This window comes from Elaeis guineensis, chromosome 15 (assembly GCF_000442705.2).
Source record: "Elaeis guineensis isolate ETL-2024a chromosome 15, EG11, whole genome shotgun sequence".
Classification (NCBI taxonomy): domain Eukaryota; kingdom Viridiplantae; phylum Streptophyta; class Magnoliopsida; order Arecales; family Arecaceae; genus Elaeis; species Elaeis guineensis.
The window spans coordinates 71,646,963-71,665,525 of record NC_026007.2 but is presented as its reverse complement, the minus strand read 5'-3'; the positions used below and the strand labels follow the sequence as shown (position 1 = coordinate 71,665,525).

The 18,563-nt window shown below is 38.7% G+C and overlaps 1 protein-coding gene across 1 annotated transcript in view; it reads left to right on the top strand.

Annotated features, from left to right (window-relative positions):
* Positions 1-1,854: 1,854 nt before the first annotated feature.
* Positions 1,855-18,563, top strand: part of LOC105058838 (uncharacterized) — a 20,942-nt gene continuing 4,233 nt past the window's right edge. Inside the window, exons 1-4 of the mRNA XM_073249122.1 lie at positions 1,855-2,008; positions 14,916-15,094; positions 15,748-15,972; positions 16,535-16,808. Coding sequence (XP_073105223.1) covers positions 1,855-2,008; positions 14,916-15,094; positions 15,748-15,972; positions 16,535-16,741 — 765 coding nt within the window. The 3' untranslated portion in view covers positions 16,742-16,808. The remainder of the gene's footprint in view (positions 2,009-14,915; positions 15,095-15,747; positions 15,973-16,534; positions 16,809-18,563) is intronic.

Below are 18,563 nucleotides of genomic sequence, written 5' to 3'. Positions count from 1 at the left end.
TGAAAACTTTATTTTCATCCTAAATAATATGTATTTGTGATGAAAAATATATTATCATCATAAATAATCATTATTTATGATGAAAAATTTCTATCGCTAATATTTGAAAAAATAAAAAATTTTAAAAATTTATAAATTATAGATTATTAGTGATGAAAATTTTTTTATTGAAGGATGTTTAGATATATTATAATAATTTTTTTTATATTTATAAAAATAAATATTAGATAGTTTTTAAAAAATAATATGTGTACAAGAAAAGTATGTAGAATATTAAGATATTCTTGATCCTCAATCTTTATAATGCTCTATCTGTGGCATCTTGAACCAATCCAAAATCAATTCTTGGAGAATAGATCAAGAGAAAGATGGTTGGAAATTGAAGCTGAGGGTGTCATCATTCCTTTGGCTGTCCATTTGAATCTCGCCCAGATGACGTTCGATCTTTCAGACCTTTTGCTCAAGGTCCTCCTCCCGATGAGATTTTGTGAGGCACAGAGATTAGCCCAAGGTCGAATCTCAATTGGAGGAGACTGAAGAATGTTGGCATTATTCTTCATATCTGGACCCTGATGGGATGGTGATTGTCGATCGATCAGGACAGAACGACGCATACCTCGAGGGAGATTCTCTAGAAGCAGTTTTGCTGGCTACACGGAGAGGGCATAGTTTGAGGAGCATATTGCGGGGGTTGTCATTGCTCTGTGGTTTGCTGAAAATACTGGACGGTGTTGGTCAATGCTTGGACCTGTCGAATCATATCATTGAATCGTTACGGATCCTCTGTAATAGGTGGTGGTATAGGCCCTTGAGGAATAGATGCTTGCACTGCATCACCCATGCTTCATCGAGATGACTGTCGATGAGAAGCGACAGAATTATTGCAAGTTCTTTTTCTTACCATAGTTCATCCATTTCATTACTAAAATATTTTGAAAAGTTGATATATTTACTACATCAGCTATATATATATATATACACACACCATACATATATACATATATTATTGTATTATTGTGGCTAATAGATGAATAAAAATGAATGGAAGAAAATAATACGGGGAACAAGACTTGGTCAGAAATTTTTTTTTAAAATAAAAAATTATTTTTTATTAATTATTAACGATGAAAAAAATTTTCATCGCTAATTATGTCATTAGCGATGAAATAAAAATTTTCGTCATCAATAATATTTTTTTGAGACTGAATTTTTTCAGCAAGAATTTTTTTAACGAAAATTATTAGCGACAAAAATTAATTTTTATCGTAAATATTTTTTACTCAAATTATTTATGATGAAAATTGATTATTAGCGATGAAAATTGATTATTAGCGATAAAAATTTGCATCGCTAATACCCTGCGTCCCATCAATTTCCATCGGAAACTCATTTTTCTTCCTCATTCCCCCCCGGCAGTCTGGCTTCCTCCCCCTCCCGCGAGCTTCCTCCCCCCCGGCGTTCCGCGTGCCTCCGATTTCCTCCACCGTCGTCGTCGAGGTGAGTCGACTTCATCTCTATTTTTTTTTGGATGGGTTTCGATCGGGGACGGGGAACGTGCCGGGGCCGGTATGCTGGGGACGATGCACCGCGGCCATGTGGGGCTTGCAGGCCGCGACGGTGACAGTGGGCTGCGGCCGCATGGGGCCTGCGGGCTGGGGATGGCGACGGGCCAGGGCCGGTGAGCTGGGTCCGGCGATGTTGACTCTTTTTTTTTTTGGGGGGGTGGGGTGGGTTCGGGCCAGGGCCAAGGATGGGGAACGACACGGGGCCGGTGTGCCAGGGCTGGCGTGCCTGGGCTAGGATGGCGGGCTGCGGCCACGTGCGGCCCGCGGGCCGCGGCATGCTAGGGCCTGCATGCCGGGGCTGGCGACGGCAGACCGGGGAGGGGCCGAGGCTGCCGAGCCGGAGCCAGAGCCAGCGACGGTGAGCCGGGATGGGGTCGGGTTGTGGCAGTACCGGGGCCTGCGGGTCGGGCCGATGACGACGGGCCAGGGAGGGGCCGGTGATGGTGGGCCAGGCCGACAATGGCGAGCCAGGGCCCGACTGTGCTAGGGACGGCGGGCCAGGCACGCATGGCCTGTGTGCTGCGGGGCCTACGGATTGGGCACGCGTGGGTTCGGATGGGTCAGGCCTGGGTTGGGGTGGGTTGGGCCTAGATGGGGTCGGTTGGGCCGGGTCCGGTCGGGCTGGCGCGGGTCGGGTGGAGCCAAGTTGGGTCGGGCTGGGGCCGGGGACAGCGGAGCCGGGGCGGGGTGGGTCGGGCAGGATCGGGTGGGTTGGGGCTGATCGGGTGGAGCCGGGTCGGGTCTGGTCGAGCTGGGGCTGGTCGGGCAATAATGGGGCGGGTCGGGGATGGTAGGGTCCGGGCCGGGTCGGTTTTGGTTCGGGCTGGGATGGGCCGGGTCGGGTCGGGCTGGCACGGATCGGGTGGAGTCAGGTCAAATCAGGCTGGGACTGGTCGGGTGGAGCCGGGTCGCTTTCGGTCGGGCTGGGATGGGTCGGGCCAGGATGGGGCGGGTCGAGGATGGTAGGGTTCGGGCCAGGTCGGTTCCGGGTCGGGTCGGGATGAGTCGGGTCAGGTTGGGGCATGTCGGGTGGAGTCGGGGAGGGTCAGGTCAGGTTGGGTCGGGTCTGGTCCGGTCCACATCGGGCCGGAGTAGGGCAAGTGGGGTTGGGATGGGGTGGGTCAGGTCAGATCTTCATGAGGATGAAATATGATGCTGAAATTATTATAATTGTTACATATTATTTTTTAGTATTACTGCTGAAATTATTTAATTATTTGATTAATTTTTTTTCACTAACATAATGTACATTGCTGTTACTTGTTATAATTAAATTATTTTATGTACTATTTTGTATGCTGCTAAAATTATAAATAAAAAAAATATTTTTATTTTAAAAAAAATATATTAAAATTTTTAATGAAAAATTTTAATATGAAGTTATTCTTTTTTGATAAATTAGAAATCTATCTTCGAATGCACGTTTAAAGATGGTACTTAAATTATATTGAGCCGTAGATTTTCGTTCAAGTTTTGATCTTCATCGAGATCGAAACTTGGATGTCCCGTATTTGAGCTTTTCGAAAAAGTAATAATATTATTATTGTTAATAATTGATATTTTATTTTATTATGTGGTATTCAATAGTTATTTGTCCATTGTTCTCCAGGTATATGATGAATAGGGTACGTAGGCACTATATCCACATCGTTTACTTAGAGAACTATGGAGAGATGTTGCCAAAATTTCTACAAAAATGAGACGAAATATCCATTAATAACAATAATGAGATTATTACTTTTCTGAAAGGGATAGGGCCACACCTGTTAGTAATGATTTGAAAAGGATAGGATCATGCATTTTATATCAAGTGATCCGGATCTAGATTCGGATCGAGATTTTAGCTGGAATTCGGAACACGATTTAGTCCAAAATTCAGATCGGGATCCAAAATACCACTAAACTTTATTTTGATTGTTAATGATTTTGTGTTTGTTGTTAGATGAATATCAACAAAAGTTGGATGAATGCTAGAAGTATTTTTTTGCCTGAATATCGAAAAAGAGTTCGAGATTTCATTGACTTTGCACAACATAAGGCTGACAGTGCTAGTCGGATAAAGTGTCCATGCAAGAGATGTGTCAATTTGATATATCATCACATAACACTTGTTGAGGAGCATCTGCTATAATATGGTATGGATAGGAAGTATACTTGTTGGATATGACATGGGGAGGGTGATCCGAATGAAGTGGTGCGTAATGATGACGATATCGAAGATGATAGTACTGATGGTGCTGGACCTGTCGAACATAGTGGTATTGGAGAATTGTTAGATGATTTACATCCAGATGCTTGTTCAAATGTACGCATGAATACTACTGCATCTGAAAGTAATTCTGATCATGAGCATAATGTCTGGCTTGAGGTAGAAGGAACTTCTGAATAGTTTGCAAAGCTTGTAAGGGATTCACGAGGGTCACTCTATCCAAATTGTACAAAATTTTTCAAGTTAGAATTTTTGATAAAATTGCTTTATATTAAAATTGTGAACCACTGGAGTCAGAAGTCATTTGATCAAATTGTAACATTGATTAAAGTAGCTCTGCCTGATGGAGAGAGACTTCCGAAATCATATTCTGAAATAAAAATATACATGCAGAAAATGAGACTTGGCTATACTCCTATATATGCTTGCAAAAATGACTGCATATTATTTTATAAGGATAACGAACAAACAACTAAATATCTGAAATACGGTGAGCCTAGATACAAAATCGATAATAGGAAAGCAAAGAAAATACTTCAAAAGATTTTGAGATATTTTTTATTGATTTCAAGACTTCAAAGGTTGTATATGTCCACAAAGACAGCTGAAGAAATAAGATGGCATTATGAGCAGCAGGTTCGGAGGAGAACATACTTAGCCACCCGACCGACTCTTTAATATGGAAAGACTTCAATGCAAAGCATCTGCACTTTGCCAGTGACCCGTGCAATATTTGGCTTGGTCTAGCGATAGATGGATTTAATCCCTTTGGTAATCTGAGTACCTTTTACAACATGTGGCCTGTGATGCTAGTTGTATATAATGTATCACCTTGAAAGTGCATGAAAAAATTATTTATTTTTATGTCACTATTGATTCTGGATTCGAAAGCATCAGGTAATGAAATTGATGTATATCTACGACCTTTAATTGATGATCTAAAAGAGTTATGAAAAAATGGGGTACAGACATATGATTCTATGAGTCGAAGTAATTTTAAGTTGCATGCTTCGATTTTATAGACCATAAATAATTTTTCAACATATAGAAATTTATCTGGATGGAGCACCAAAGGATATCTTGCATGTCCAATATGCAATAGAAATACATCCTCTTTATATTTAAAGCACGGACAGAAAATATGTTTCATGGATCATCGACGGTTTCTTCTTGCTAATTATTCTTGGAGGACTCATTATAATCAATATTTTGATGGTAAGTCCGATCGACGTCCGCCACCTAAGGAGTTAAGTGGAGCAAAAATTTTAGAATAACTTGAAGTCATTGAAAACATCCAATTCGAAAAAAATATCGGGTACTCGCAAGCGGAAGCGTACTGAAGCTGAGCTGAATTGGACGAAGCGAAGCATCTTTTTTGAACTACCGTATTGGAAGCAGCTACTACTTCATCATAATCTAGATGTAATGCACATTCAAAAGAATATTTGTGATAATATCATCGGTACTGTAGTAAATATTTCAGAAAAAATAAAAGATTGTACAAAAGCTTGCCTTGATTTACAGAAAATGAGAATCCGATCGGAGTTGCATTTTGTTCGTCGAGGTGAGAGATTTTTTATACCATCCACATGTTATTCACTGTTTGGAGAGGAAAAAAAAATTTATGTGGATAGTTCAAAACCGTAATATTTTCTGATGCATACGCTTCAAGCATATCGCAGTGTATTGGGAACAATGATGGCAATATCTCCAGCATGAAAAGTCATGACTCCCATGTGATGATGCAACGTTTGCTTCTTGTGGTCATGCATGGTTATTTGGATGGTGATGGTCAAACTGCAATTATTGAGCTGAAAGTGTTCTTCCGAGAACTATGTTGCCAAAAATTGAAGATTAACTTACTTGAGAGATCAGAGAAGGATATTGTACTCATTCTTTGTAAGTTAGAAAAAAAAATTTTATCATCATTTTTTGATGTTATGGTACATCTGGCTGTTCATCTTCTAAAGGAAGCTCTTTTGGTCAGACCGATACATTATCGATGGATGTATCCTATTGAAAGGTTAAAAAATTATACGTACTTTGTCATATCAATTATAAGATGTAAATGCATTTCAAAAAATTAAATTTATTTTTGTTTGCAGATTCTTGTGCATCTTAAAAAAATATATGCACAATAAAGTAAGGCCTGAAGGGTCTATAGCGGAAGCATATGTAGCTACTAAGTGTGTCACATTCTGTCGATATATCTTGACGATATTAAAATAAGATTCAATCGTACAGATTGTAATGCAGACTATGAATGGGGTGATAATGAACCGACGTTGTCTATATTTAAACAAATGATTCGATCTACTGGTGCAAGGAGATATGAATTTATGGACGGGAATAAACTATCCAAAGTATATTTTTACATTCTAAATAATTATGAAGAAATTAAAAATTTTATTGAGTAAGTATCATCTTACCATACTATTTAATTTTTTAAATTTTTTTATGTCGATATAAAATTAAAAATCATAACTTCTTGTAGTGAGCACAAGAGTATACTATATAGAGAAAATAATACGGATGCCGATGATCAACATAGGAAAAAATTTATAAAATGATTTAGTGATCTTATAAGTTGCATTAGTGATACATTATTTATTTACTTATAAATAATATTATTTAAACTAACATAATTTTTTATCTTATGATGTAGATGAAATATAAGTATTTCAATAAAGAAGTGGGTGCGATCGATGAGTTACACGATTTAGCATGTGATCTCGATCGAAGGGTTAATCACTATACATCCTATATCATTGGAGGAATGAGATTTCATACAAAGGAGCTTAAGATGCAATGACAGATCCAGAATAGTAGAATTGCTTCAACAGAATATGAAAAAGAAGAAGAGATTGATTATTATGGTATACTGATAAATATCATAGAACTGAAGTATGGGTCCAGTAATTCTGTATTTTTGTTTCTTTTGTGTGAATGGTGGGATATTAGTAATAAAAAGATCGGTATTCATATCGATTCATAATTTATCAATATAAATCTTGCACGAATATGGTACCAAAATGAGCCGTATATATTAGCAACTCAAGCGAAACAAGTAATATATTTGAAGGATCTAAAGTATCAAGATAATTGGCATATTGTACAAAAAATAACACCTAGAGGCATATATAACATACCAACTTGATTAGAGATGGATGAAAATTTAGATTTACATGAAGATGAAGGTTTTCAGCAAGAAGAATAAATATTAGCCGAGCTTTTTGTTGATGAAGAACTTGTAACGGTACCTTTGAATAGGGCTGATCTTCCGTCCAACGAAGTTGAAGCTGATTTTACATTTAATCTTGATAAGTCGGAGGGCGACGATCAGTTCATAAATGACGATGAGATAGAAGATGATTCATATATCAATTACTATGATTCGGACGAGGATCTACACATTGAGGAAGAAATGAATATTGATGAATAGATCTATATTCTTCATTCAATTTTATCTTCCAATAATGGTATGCGATATAATTGTATTCATTAAAATATTATTTAATTTTTACTATTATTATTTAATATTATATTTATTTATATCTCAATTTCTACAGATATGACACCAGGAGATAGACGACGATGTTCGCGTTCACAGCTCCCTGCAGATGCCTCAGAGGTTGAGGCACCTCCACCGATCTCTGTTGCCGCATCGGCTTCACTGTCAGAGGGTCCTGCACCGACAGGTCCCAATGAGGCGGGTCCCAGTAGTATTAACTATTACACTTTATATATAATAAAATTTGATTTTTTTATTTGGATCATGCTAATGATTTATTTATTATTGTTTCAGGTGAGTCCTCATCGGTGGTGAGGCGAGAGAGAGATCCATCGAAGAACCTTACTCTGGAGTGTTGGAGATGCGAGCACCTGAGACAGCATCTTCAGATCGAGATACCGACCGGCTACACCAGACTCATTAGGGGATGGTGTTACCCATGGCAGACTGAGCTGGGCATCATATGCCGCAGTTATGCCCCCGTGATGCTCTTCGATTGTCGTCACGTTCTACCGACTTAGAGAGAAGTTTTCTACATCCACTTATAGGTAAAATAAATTATATTATGAATATTTAATTTGCATAGTATTCTTCTAATATTTGTTACTGACAGGGTGTATTTGATATCGCTGATTTTGAGGAGGATCGTGTGAGACGAGCCATCGACATTCAGTTATCGTTGCGTTTCAAGAACTATCGCCATCACATGCATTACCATTAGTATCGGGTGGTGCAGGATCATGGAGAGGAGTTGCGACAGCAGCCTTATGATAGCATCACCACAGATGATTGGACTACTATATGCCAGTAGTACGAGGATCTGGCATATCAGGTTATACATCTAAATTTTTTTTATAGTTTAATGAATTAATCATTTATTCTTAAATTAAATTTTTTATCTACTAATTTTACTGGTAATTTTACATAGACGACATGCCTAGAATGCGATGAATCGGGTGAGATAGACCGTACCGTATTGTGGGGGTTCGAGATCGTTTGCTCGTTACATGGAGCAAATGATAGGTAATTTTTAATTTTTAATTAGCATATAATTTTTTAATTATTTAATTTTTTTAATTAATTCTCAAATTGCAAAGAGATACTGAGAGTGACGAGCTTTTTGGTCAGATCGATATCTACCAGCGGACCCACTAGCGACGGTCGGGGGAGTGGACTATGGAGAGCTAGGAACTCTTTGTAAGTTTTTTTAATTATTTTTTATTCATAATCTGATTTTTATTATAAAATTAAATAACTATAATTTTAATTTTTAAAATTATGTGACAGAGAATAGATCCCAACCTATCCTTGAGGGCTCGACCGCATCCACAGATGATGAGATCTGTGATCGGGTGCTCGATATGAGATCCTGTTATGTTAGGGATCTAAGGTATGGGATCACTGCTCCTTCATCCTCACGCACATCTAGGACGGACATCCATTCAGCATGCGAGGCTCGACTGATGGAGATGCAGAGGCAGGCTGCCAAGAATCGACAACAAACTACCGAAGATCGACAATGAGCTCAGGAGTTGGCTGCATGCATCGATGACTATCAGCACTTTCAGATCTAGATGATAGAGTGGATGGCACAGATGGAGCAGACGATACAGCTGATGAGGCAGCAGCAGGCCGATCCGAGCTCCATCGTCGATCCGAGCTCCGTTGAGCGCTCTCCGTCCCTAGCTCATTCTCTAGATATCGATATTTGATGGCTTACTGATGTACTTTTTTTATTTTAAATATCTTATAATTTTAATTTAATATAATAAAATAATAAAATTTATTTATCAATTTATTATGTAAATTTTTTATTTTTATTTTTTTTAATTTATAAAAAATATTATATATATAAATTTAAAATATATATTTATAATTTTTTTAAAAAAAATATGACTAAGTTATTAGTGACAAAATTATTCTCGATAAAATATTCATCACTAAAAATATTTTACTAAGATAATTTAATTTATCAATAAATATATAATTAACAGTGATGAAAAAATATTCATCATAAATAATTTTATTTACGATAAATTTTTTTCATCGCTAATATTATTTAATTTTTTTTAAATAATTTTTTTATTAAATTAATAGCGATGAATTATTTTCATTGTAAAAATAGTTTTTTGTAACAAAAATTTTTGTCGCTAAAATTTTAGCAAATAATAGCAATGAAAATTTTTCATCATAAATATTTTTTTTTAGATTAAATTTTTTCATCAATTTTTTTTAACAATAAAAAATATTCATCACAAACATCTTTTATTAGCGATAAAAATTTTTTTCATCGTAAAATATTATCAACGACGGGATTATTTGTGATGAAATATTAGCGATCAAAATTTCATCGCTAATATTATTAGCGACGAAAATTGGTTATTAGTGATGAAAATTTTTCATCACTAATAACCTGTTTTGTTGTAGTAAGTTGACATGTGGCTTGACATGTTGGACGATGAGAGTTATCACGTGTTATCTTAAGCTCCGATTTTGCGATTGATTCGGCTGTAGGTATTAATAATTTTCTCAAAAATTGAAAGATCTCCAGCTTTTTTGTCATTTTGATGGCTGTGCGATCATCATCTAGGTGTCAATTCGAGGAGATAATTATTTAATGCTGAAGTCGGTTAGACGGTCAGACAGTCTGATCGATTTGATGCAGACTAATCCAGTACTGCCATGCATCCAACAGCCTTTGGCTCCTGACTGTTCATGCATATAGCACTGACGTGGCTCAATTAGGCAGCAGGTGCATCAAAATGCCTGAACAATAGTCGATTCGGATGTTGCCATATGTTGAAATCTGGGACGATTTCGATTTGAATGGATTCTTCTCGATCGCTGAGGGATCCTATATGTACAAGGTTGCTTTCCTCCCTTTGGATCTTCTGCCACTTTATTTATTATTCTCCCACAATCGAGAGCTTTCTTGCGGGTGTCAAGAGCTTCAGAAGTCTAGGAATTGTTAGACATATATCCTAGAAGTCAATCTGACTGACACATTGTAATACATCGAAGGCATAATTTTGTACGTAGTATATTAATTTGATCAATAAATGGGCAAGTTTCTTTTTTATTCAAGATTGATGTGTCCTGAAACTGTTAATGGAATTAATACTTCAATACATATTTTCAAGGTGTTGAAAATTAGAGGTATATATAATTAATTCCTAAATGCTCTCAGTGTTGAAAAATATGTCCCAAAGCAATCGTCAGCCTGTTGGTGATTATGCTCATAATTATAATTGTATATAAATTTTTATTAATAAAAATTATTTGGCTTTTTCATCATATTCTATCCATCTTATTTATACTCCTATGTTATGATGAAGTCCTTAGGGCTATATTTAATCGATAAAAGAGGATTTGTTATTTAGTCCTTAAATGTATTTGTGACCGAATGATATGCTGTCAATAGGACGATAGCAATATCGAGTATAGATCGTTGTGTGTCATATGAGTTAGTTTCTTTTTAACTAAGGAGTGTAAAAATGCTAGAATGGCATGTAGATGGAATGTTGGAGTGCATTCGCATCGAATGTGACCATTTGTCGAGTACTCTGCTATCAAGAGTAGCTCATGAAGGGTATGAGTATAAATGTCCCTCAGACCTGAGATCATCATGGTGACTTGTAAGCAACTCACTGCACTTTAGTATCGGACCATCTGAATTTCTAATTCTGTGATGGAAGGTTACTGAGTACAGTCAAGTACTTATCAAGTTGGTGTGTGAGTCAAGATAGAATTGATCTCTCTGAATTAGTAGGAGATACGCATCAGTATATTTTAATTTAGTAAAATCTTGATCAGGATAATTCATGTGATAGATTTGAAAGGTTGAAATACAATATGGTCGACTATATTAGAGTTGACAGTCAAACCTTTGGTCACCTTGAGCATTAGGATCAAAGGGATGAATTACACGATAATCATATGCTAGTAGATTCTAGAATGTTGCTTTGCAATTTTTTGATCTATCCGGACGTCGGGTGTCATTGCTAAATGGTTACATCAATTAGTATAGAAAGTTATTCCTATGCTATTGGCTTAGATTCGAACTTATGGGGTCACACACATTAGAAGATTTGGACAAATTTGATGGCTAATTAGATTGTGACTTTGGTGAAGAGTCCCAATGGGATTGGGACTCCGGAGGAGAGTCCCACTGGACTGAAACTCTACTATTAATAAAAAATTAATTAGCAATTAGATTGCTAATTGACTCAATTTGATTAAGCAAAGAGCTTTAGATCAAGTCTAATTGAATTAGATTTAGTTTGACTTAGTTTGGGTTTGATATAATCAAGCCTGATTGTAAGAAAAATTTGATCAGGACTTAGGCTCAGCTAATTTCTAATTGGGTTAGAAATTTATTAAGATAATTAGACTCTTAATTAGATTAGATTCATTTCTAATATTGGATTCAAACTAGATTTGATTTGATTTAGAATTAAATCAAAAATGAAGAGTTCAAGCCAAACAGGGACTCTATCTCTTATTCTTGCGCCACCCTAAACCCACCTCTTGTTCTCAATGCCAAATTGGTTTTAGGTTAAGATTTTTGGTGTGATGAGAGAGGGCTCAAAGAGAGTGGGCGACAAAATATAATGAGTCATGATCTTATCTCCTGCCTAATTTGAATGCGATCCGAATTAGAGATAAGGAGATAAGAAGAAAAGAGATTTTTCAAACTTGAAAAGAAGAGTTGCACCTATTGATTTTTTTCCTAAATTTTTAAAAAGAGTTTTTGGATTGAGAGACAACAAATTTCCTCCACACACCAACCACCTTTTTCTGAAAATTTTGGAATGCCAAAAATTGTTCTTAACGTGGAGATATTGGCGCCTTCCCCATTGACCAAAACCCTAAATTCTTGTTATATAAAGGGGGCTCCAATAGTGGATGCCCCATATGTTCTTCTCCTTGCTGGTTTAATTTTTTTCTAGAGCTCTCTCTTCTCTCCTCTTCCTTCTCTAGATCTTCTTCTACTTTGGAGCATCCAAGAGTTTTGAAAAAGAATGAAAACATCAGCCTTGAAGATCCTTGCAAGCTAGCACTTCCAAAGAGCCTGATCTGCGTCAATCTTTGTGTGGATGATCTGTAAAGATCGGACATCCTCGTGCAGCTGTAAGCAACTTGAAGGAGCACCCATCTAAATGTTGGACCAGTAGAGATCAACAGTTTACAATTCAATAATGGTTCTTGAATTTGTTTGATTATTTTTGATAGATCTAAGGATTAGATCTAAATTGCAGCATCGATTAGATCAATGCTGTTTGTTATTTTCAGATCTTAAGTGTATGTTAAATCATATTATAGATCTTGGCATGGTAGTCTAGGTTAGATCTTATACATATATATTAGGTTAAATTATTTAATCTAATAGATTCGTTGCATAAAAATTTTGAAATTACATGCATATTACTGTCTATCTTTCCTTCAATCGATATCAGAGTCAAATTCTTTGTGATATGATTTAATATGCTTTAAGATCTGATAATATGTCTTTAGATCTGATTATTTATTATTTAGATTAGATCTAAATATATTTTATTTTCAGATCTAATTTTTTATATGTTAGATTAGATGATTTGAGTAGTAAAGTACTCAGATTGAGTAATCACCAGGCCATCCGATCATAGGAGCAAGTAGATCTACATAACCCTCTTTTTTCATTTAATGGGGTACTCTTATGGTGTATAGAAGTACCATTGTGAGGTCCCATGGAGAAGAAAATGAAAAAAAATTTACTTTCTTACAAGATCTTAGATCTTGAAATCCTAAGATTTGTTGTATGTGATGCAAGTTGCGAAGAAAAGTAGTTACATCTAATCTTCATAATCAAAATTATTTTAATTTAAAATCATAAAAATTTAGATATGATCTAAAAAGATTTTATGATTTAATGTAAAAAAATTATATGAGAAATAGTTTCAAAATCTAAACCATGTTAATGTTAAACTTAATTGAGAATTAAGTATAGAATTAATTAGATCTAAAATTATAATTTAAGATCTAATGATATTGCATAAAACATGGGGCATGAGTTAGATCAAATCAGGTCCTCTTAATTGGGTTAGACCTAAGGTTAGAATCAAAGAGCTAATTGATCATGTACAGAAATTAATTAAATCTAACTAAATATTGAATTAGATTAAATTAGAATTTCTCTAATACAATAGTTGTAGATGGTCAAATCTATGTCTTTGATTAGACCAAATAGATCTTGATTGTGACTTAGTGGTTGAATCTAAATCATTAGGTTGTTTAAATCGAAACTAATTAATCAATTAGTATCTAAGATAAGTTTGACATTTCGACCAGTGATTTTTAATTGGAAGCGGCTTACATGGCCATTTTGATAGTGTCTAAGACAAGCTTAGCAGACCCTCCTATCGATCTCACTTACTTGACCAATTTGATGAATTATGTCTTGATTAGATCGCAAGTGATTTGAATTGTCTCATGTCATTAAGGTTGATTAGTGTGATTGATCTAGATGCCAGTTCGACTAGTATGACCTTAATCTAATTCAATGACTTAGTGAAGTCAGTGGGAGGGTTATGGTTTACTAGTTGATCTCTTTTTTTTTCTTAATTTAAAAATTAAATTTTTTAAATTATTAGGTCTCTAAAATGAGATAGTTATGGTGATAACTAAATCATAGCCCCCCATTAAGTTGGATGATAATGGATCCATTAGTATGAGGATCATTGGAGGCTCAAAAGTCTAGTGCTCATCTGCTAATGAAATTATTATTCATACTATGATGACTTAATCTAGTCTCTCTATTAAGTGGTTAGGTTAGCCGGTCAAAATTGGGCCTGATCATTTGATAGTTAGATTCTTAAGTATGATCATGTTAATGGTTGGACCTAACCAGTACTTGCAGAGAAGATCAAACTCAACTGAAAAGTTACCTAGGGCTAAATCAATTACTAAAAATTATTTGGTGAAATATTTGGTTAATGAACCTATCCATAGATGCATATGGGTGAACCGATCAAAGTCGGACTCATGTGCAGTCTGTGTCGATTCTAATACCTGTTAAAGAATTAAAGTAATTTATCAAATTAGAGGTAGAGGCTACCGATTCATATAAAATAGTGAGAGAATCTTTAGACTAAAGTCTATATCTTTAGGTTTAATTAATTCATATACTGATTAGATTTTGATTTTTCTTTTTATACAAATATGGCCTCAAACTTGTCGCTTCGATCACTGTTAGACAGTGAGAAGTTGACGAGATCCAATTTCGATAACTGGTATCGAAAACTTAAAATCATCCTGGAGCATGAGTGGATCTTGTATGTCATCACAGATCCGACACCTGAGGAGACCACTCCTAATGCTCGTGGTGCGGTTAGAGACACCTATTTGAAGTGGCTCAATGATCACACTACGATTCATTGTATAATGTGGGTCTCTATGAATGACGAGTTCAACCGAAAGTTTGAAGAGGCTCAGTCAGAAGATATACTCAAGATGTTGAGTGTTCTTTGATACTCCCGATGATGTTGAGCAATATAAAACTAGTTGTATCATTTTCAATACTCGAATGAGAGAGGGAGCATCTATCATCGATCATATATTATACATGATCAAATAGATCGAGCGTCTGAATAAGCTCAACTTGCATGCGCTAATATATATCTCCTCTTTCAACTTCTGCAGACAAGACAGTCCCTCACACCAGAACAGATAAATGAAGCATGCTATGTTGACATAAATGCAAATAAGGCAGTCTTTGACAGTTTGAATAATAATCATAAAGTAAATTATGATGGGAAGCGTTTTTCTTACAAGGTAATGGCCCTTTTGCACTAGAATACCAATGTGTGTATATGTATAGTGTGAATGGGTTTTTTATTGTTTCTCGAGACCTCTTCCAGCACTAAATTCCCCAACCTCTTCCTTTTTCTCATTTACGTTTTTTGCACATTGCATGCTCATGTCTACGGATTGGAGAAATGGCTGTATTTAGACTTAGGTGTCCATCACAGTCTGATTGTGCCATGTTCCAGTAATCTTGACTATCCGATAGATTACAACCTAATTGAAGGACTTTGGTTAAATTGCTAAGTGATTATCTTATGACTAGCTAATCTTATGAATATTTTTTCCTTTTATGTTAAAATGCTTGAAGAATGAACTGTTAATAGCTTAGAGAATTATTCAAGTGTCTCATTGATATTTTGCTTCAAATAATAAATCATATGACTGATAGCCTACTACCAGAATCCATTTTCATTTATGTAGTAAGTATCAGCTATATTATGCCTATCTGTACTTACAGTGGCAGAACTTCAGTTGTCGAGTGCATTATATGATGCAAACTAAATAAAATAGTGTTGGAGTTTTGTTGTTCCCTTGTGGGGTCATATTGTGTAAATATGTAACTAATAAACTTGATGAGTTTCCAAGAACTGATATAGTTCTTTTTTCTAATCTTTGTACAGTCCAAACATGATCTGAAAGGAAAAGACCAATTGCTTTCTCTGATAAGGAGATTTTCCGAGGGCCTTCCTGTTGTGGACGTCAAGGATGCATATCCATCCGTGATGGAGGACCTGCAGGTAGTTTTTGAAACCCATGCAGCTTCTATATGTGGTATTGATGCATGTGCCCCTAGTAAGTGCAGCCTTCTATTTCCTTTATGTGAATTCAAGAACGTACCATTATATGTTGGTATAACAAATTTTAGGCCGACTGTCCTGCCCTTTTAAATACTGGAAGACAACGATTTATTCCAGATTTGCAACATAAAAATGGCTTAAATCTGAGGACAACAAAAAAAAAATAAATGATCTATGCGTTTGATCATTTTGCTTTAATGCTAGAAGAAACTGCTTGTTCTCATATATGTGAATGATCTAAAGGAGGACGTGTCCTACATCATCATCATCATCATCATCATCATCATCATCCAAGCATTTTTTTTTATCAAATATGGGTTTGGCTATAGAGCAGAACTCTTAGCTGAGAAAGCTCTTTGGAAGGATTGAGAAGATTTTACAACCTGCTGTTAACTCGATCTCAACCCTGCGCCTTCTTTACTTTGCTCTTTTGGTTTTATTTTCAGGTGTTTTCTTTTATTGCCATCTGAAACACATATGCTAATATTTTTTTCTCTAGGGTCTATGTTTCTTCACGTATGCAAATTAGTGAACATTGCATTTTGATGTTTGAGAACCTGACTGGTATTAAAAACACGTTATGCAAAATTCACCTTGAAGATGAATAGAGGACGACATGGTTGATATTGAGAAGGAGCTGCAGAAGAATGGCATGAAGCCTGCGACCAACACTGCCAAGAGTCGTGCCATGGCTCAGGTCCATGGCATCATCTCAAAGCCCAAGCCTAAGAAGAGGCGCGAGGTTGGCCGAAGGACCAAGCTGACCAATGCCCATCTCCCAGAGCTCTTTCAGAACTCGAACACGCCCGACTCTTGAAAGAGAGATTGATTCCTGACTTGGTGGGATTACTTCTTGCTTTTTCATCAATATCTTGTAATGGGAGTGTTGGGGGATACCGACCGACCGACCGACCGACTATCGGAGGGCCCGACCGGCTGGCGGCCCGACCGACTAACCGACGGCCCGACGAACGACTCTGACTGGCCGATCGTAAGTCGGGCGACAGGCCAACGGACGCCATCAGCGGCTAACCGCGGCCATTCCACGGTCCATTCCCGACCGACTAAACCCAGAGGTCCGGTAGCCGACCCCCTTGAAGCTCGCCGACCGACGGAGGAGTCCGACGCCACTCTGCTGGCCACCGACCTTGGGTCGGCCGACTCCACCAACCGCCGTACGGCCGCTAGACGTTGTCAGCTCTGACACGGACATGCGGCACAGTTACCTAGGGGCATTGTCCCGCCGAGAGCCGGGTCAACCCTGGTGATTAGACGGCTACACGGCGACATGACGTTTTCACGGCGGCTCTGACAGCCTACAGTGAGTTGACAGTTCCTCACTTGTCCGCGCCATTAATGATGGCGCCATACCGCGCTCCACTATATATACCGGGGAAGGCAACAGTGCAAGGGATCGATCCGCCCGTCTCTTCCACATACGCAGGCTCGCTCCTCTCTCTCCCTCTCCCTCTCTCCTTCTCAGAGCTCTCTGTCTGCATTTCACTGTTGCCCAGTCACCTCTCTGACTTGACCGTCGGAGGGTCCCCGCCGGAGCCGCCTCCGGTCAGTGCGGACTTCCTTTTGCAGGTGCACGCTTCCCGGCGATCGGGCGACGAGGCGATTGGCCGCAACAGATTGGCGCGCCAGGTAGGGGACAGCATGACAAAGACAAGAGCTCAACGATCGAGAATCACTGGGTCGGCAAGGCGTTCTTCCCGCCGGGAAGAGGCCTCTCCACCACCACCGGCGGCGGAGCCTAGCTCTCCGCGCCCTGCAGTGACTACGGAGGCCCAGATTGCGGCCATCGTACGGCAGATGACCGTACTGACCGACGCAGTCAAAAGCCTCCAGCAACAACCGGCGGCCCGACCTATGCCTTCCAGGAGCAGCCGCCGACGGCCGCGCCGACCCCTGTCGCCTCCAAGCGAGCGCTCTCAACAGCGCTCCCACGGAGAGGAGGAGGGGCGACCTCGGCGCGACGACCGACGGTCCCAGCGGCCCTCTCCTTCCCCGTTGGAACGGGCGAGGAAGGAAAAGCGGCCGCGCACACCGTCGGCCTCTCTTTCAGAATCCTCCGGAGGCTCCACTCCCGGGGTCTCCCAGCATCGACGAGCGGACGACTACGAGCGACGGTTCGAGGAGATCGACCGCCGACTCGTCCAACTGCAGATGGACGGCCAGAAGTCTTCGAACGACGTCGACTTCCAGACCGCCCAGCCTCTCTCTCGACTGGTCCTCGATGAGCCGATTCCCAGTCGGTTCAAAATGCCGAACGTGGAGCCATACGACGGCTCCACCGACCCAGTCGACCATCTCGAGAGCTATAAAGCTCTCATGACAATTCAAGGGGCAACCGACGCTCTTTTTTGCATCGGCTTCCCCGCCACACTTCGCAAGGCTGCCAGGGCTTGGTACTCCGATCTTCGATCGGGCAGTATCCATTCCTTCGCGCAGCTCGAGCACTCGTTCGTGGCCCATTTCAGCACTAGCCGAAAGCCGCCGCGAACGTCGGATAGCCTTTTCTCCCTCAAGCAGGGGGAAAACGAGACGCTCCGACACTTCGTGGCGCGATTCAACACGGCCACGCTCGAGGTCCGGGACCTCAACGAAGACATGGCGGTTTCAGCCATGAAGCGGGG